The sequence below is a fragment of the Cebus imitator genome, unplaced genomic scaffold (genome assembly GCF_001604975.1).
Source record: "Cebus imitator isolate Cc_AM_T3 unplaced genomic scaffold, Cebus_imitator-1.0 Scaffold30, whole genome shotgun sequence".
Classification (NCBI taxonomy): Eukaryota; Metazoa; Chordata; class Mammalia; order Primates; family Cebidae; genus Cebus; species Cebus imitator.
Window position 1 is genome coordinate 9,479,136 of NW_016107345.1, and position 3,510 is coordinate 9,482,645.

The 3,510-nt window shown below is 37.2% G+C and overlaps 1 protein-coding gene across 1 annotated transcript in view; it reads right to left on the reverse strand.

The window, feature by feature from the left end:
• Positions 1-3,510, reverse strand: part of LOC108300765 (ceruloplasmin-like) — a 43,300-nt gene continuing 39,790 nt past the window's right edge. Inside the window, exons 19-20 of the mRNA XM_017523674.2 lie at positions 2,140-2,302; positions 1-125 (exon numbers count right to left, since the gene is read on the reverse strand). Of these exons, the coding sequence (XP_017379163.1) occupies positions 121-125; positions 2,140-2,302 (168 nt within the window). The 3' untranslated portion in view covers positions 1-120. The remainder of the gene's footprint in view (positions 126-2,139; positions 2,303-3,510) is intronic.

The following is a 3,510-nucleotide window of genomic DNA, read 5'->3' on the forward strand; positions in this document are numbered from 1 at the left end:
CACATTGTCATGAAAATCTTTAGCTGGTTCCTCCCAGACTCCTTGGTCCTTGGAGTTTTCCTTGTTTGGCAGCTTTACCTTGGCTTGTAAGCTTGTCAATATTCATATTATATCAAATATTTATGCTGTAGAAAAGAAAGTTTCAAAGGTTGATAATATTGTATAATAGCATGAAGTTCTAAGTTAGAATATTAAACTAAAATGATTACATACATTCAAGGAATCAATACAAAATTTATATTAGTCTTTGAAACATCCTTAAAATGATTACCATCATTTTTGCCACAAAAAGTTTACTTATTAAGTTAATAGCAATGTCGATGTCACCCTTCTGTGGGAACAGATGACCTGTAGACCCAATCAAGTTTGACTTTATTTTCTTTGAAAAGCAAAATCTAGTTTCCCAAAAAATGAATATTAGCAATGGGGAATTTATTTCATGGACAGCACACCAAAGTCTCTTTTACTAAGAATGTGTGTGAACACTGATAAGAATAAGAGTAATGATTATTAGAATTGTATCAATAATGATATTATTGATATTAATAGGATGCTATAGGTGAAAATAATATTGGTGGCTAATCAGTTTTTGGTTTTGTCCACAAATGTAGCACTGATATTGAGAGGAGATTCTGAGAAACCGTTCATGCAGACTCTCCTTTCTCTGCTTCAGAGGCTCCATTCCATCAGCCTTGCAAGGAGCCCCACAGAGAAAATATTCACGTAACTCAAGAGCTGCATATTATATTTTAAATAGTGTATGATATATACGTTTAATAGTTTTCCTAATTTTGAAAGTAATTTAAACTTTACAAAAACCTTGGAAGAAACAGGTTATTAGTGAGGTGTATTATTTTCTTAATAAATATTTTCTTTTTTTTAAATTTATTTTATTGCATTTTAGGTTTTGGGGTACATGTGAAGAACATGCAAGATAGTTGCATAGGTACACACGTGGCAGTGTGATTTGCTGCCTTCCTCCCCATCATCTATATCTGGCATTTCTCCCCTTGCTATCTCTCCCCAACTCCCCACCCCCCGCTGACCCTCCCCTATTTCCTCCCAACAGACCCAAGCGTGTAGTGTTCCCCTCCCTGTGTCCATGTGTTCTCATTGTTCAAAACCTGCCTATGAGTGAGAACATGCGGTGTGTGATCTTCTGCTCTTGTGTCAGTTTGCTGAGAATGATGCTTTCCAGGTTCATCCATGTTCCTACAAAGGACACAAACTCATCATTTTTGATGGCTGCACAATATTCCATGGTGTATATGTGCCACATTTTCCCTGTCTAGTCTATCTTAATAAACCTCACTAATAATTTCACTGCCTAGAGAGAACCATCAATTACATTTCAGTAAATTTCTATTCAGTCTTCATATATATTTCAGTTACTATTTTGTAGACTGCTTTTTTTTTGCCACTCAATATAGTATTATAAGCATTTACTCATTAAAAATTTTGACATGATTTTTTAAAGTTGGATATTTTAGATGACAAATTGCAGTTTTTACACACATTTACAGTACATCATTTGTTTGTTTTCAGTTTTCCATTGGCATAAAATAATGTGGTGATATATATTTTTCTGCATTGTTGATAATTTTCTGAGATTAAATGCCAGGTGGAAATACTGAGTCAAACTGTCAGGATCATAATTTAGATTCCTGCAAGATCTGCAGAACCAATTTACACATCCACCAAAGTATATGCAATGCACCCTATCTCACCACACTGTTGTTGATACTATCATTAAAAAGAGATAAATATTTGCCAAAATATACTCAAAAAGGTATCTTGTTGCTTAAATGTTATTTCGAAGTGATTTGATTATTGGCAAGTTTGGATATTTTTATTTGTTTTTGATCTATGAATTGTCTGTTTACACCTTATATGTATGTCTTATGTGAATCTGGAAATTACATTTAACTCTAGAGTATCTTTTATCAGATTATGAAAAGTTACCTAAGTTTTGCAAAGAAAATAAAACTAGAGTATCTTGGTCATCTCAAAACGGTAATCTTTGAATGAATGAATGAATGGCATATCACATTATGTAATGTATAATGCATTAAATATCCTTATATAAATACTGCATTTGTTTAAATATCACTTTTAATTAATTTGGCCAATGGATCTTACCTTTTCTTTCAAGTACAGTGTAAGTGCTTTCCATTCCAGCACTAATGTGCTCACTAACATGGCAATGAAATAACCAGGTTCCAACATCTCTTGGATACATTTTTACAGTTCCATAGACCCCAGGAGGAAGGTCGTTAACATCAGATCTATACACTCCCCAATCCTTAACAAAGAGATAAAACACCATTACATGGCTTATAAAAGGTACCAGTCATTTACACATCTTACCACTTGCTATAATTCCCAAATTCTAATATACCTAATTAGGTGGCAATTAGAAAGCATTAGGTGCTGGACTGGGCATGATGGCTTGTGCCTGTGATCCCAGTTACTTGGGAGGCTGGGGAAGGAGGATGACTTGAGCTCAAGAGTTCAAGACTAGCCTGAGCAACATAGCAAGCTCCTCATCTCTAAAAAAATTTATTTAAAAAATTCGCCAGATGATGGTGTGTGCCAGTAGTCCCAGCTACTGGGAGGCTGAGGTGAAAGGATCGCTTGAGCCCAGTTCAAGGCTGCAGTGAACCCTGATCATGCCACTGTACTGCAGTATTCCAGCCTGGGTGACAGAGCAAGATCCCATCTGGAAAGGGAAGGGGAGGGAAAGGGAAGGGGAAAGGAAGGGAAGGGGAAAAGGAAAGGAAAGGAAAGGAAAGGAAAGGAAAGGAAAGGAAAGGAAAGGAAAGAAAGGAAAGGAAAGGAAAGGAAAGGAAAGGAAAGGAAAGGAAAGGAAAGGAAAGGATTAGGCCATTAAAGCTATTTTGTTCTCTTCTCTGAGTACAGTTTAGGGTTTGGAGGAGAAGTAAGCCCCAGAACATTCCGGTGTTAGATAGAATGCAAAGAAAAGATTTCACTCTACGGTACCTATAGTTAATATTGGTGTTAGAAACTTGCCAGTGTCTCACACCACTGAGCGCTCTAGATTTCAGAGAACATCTAGTCTCAAATCCCAAAGGTTCTAGCTGACATATTTTTTAACTCGGGATGTTGTTGATGTGAAGGATTGTCATTTCTTGAGATGCAGCTAATCAGGAAAACTCAATTGTTATCAGAAAGAGAAGGGGAGAGGAAGGAGAAGGGAGGGGGAGCTCCCTTCGCATCTGCAACCAAGTCTGCCTTCTGGAGATTGGGGCTGAGGGCTGAAGGTACCTTTTAGCTAATTTCTCTCCTAAGCAGATAACCCAATATTTAGGAAACTACCTCTGTAGGCTGCTTAGAGTTTTAGAGATGAAGTCCTAAGGGCTGGTCTAGGCGGATTGGAAGAGACTAAGAGGAAGGTGAATTGCTCTACAAAATAAAATGAGAGGTATTTGGAGGATGGTGGTGGTGGGGGTGGGCGGGGGAGGTAGGACATGAACTTTCTTAATTCAGAGA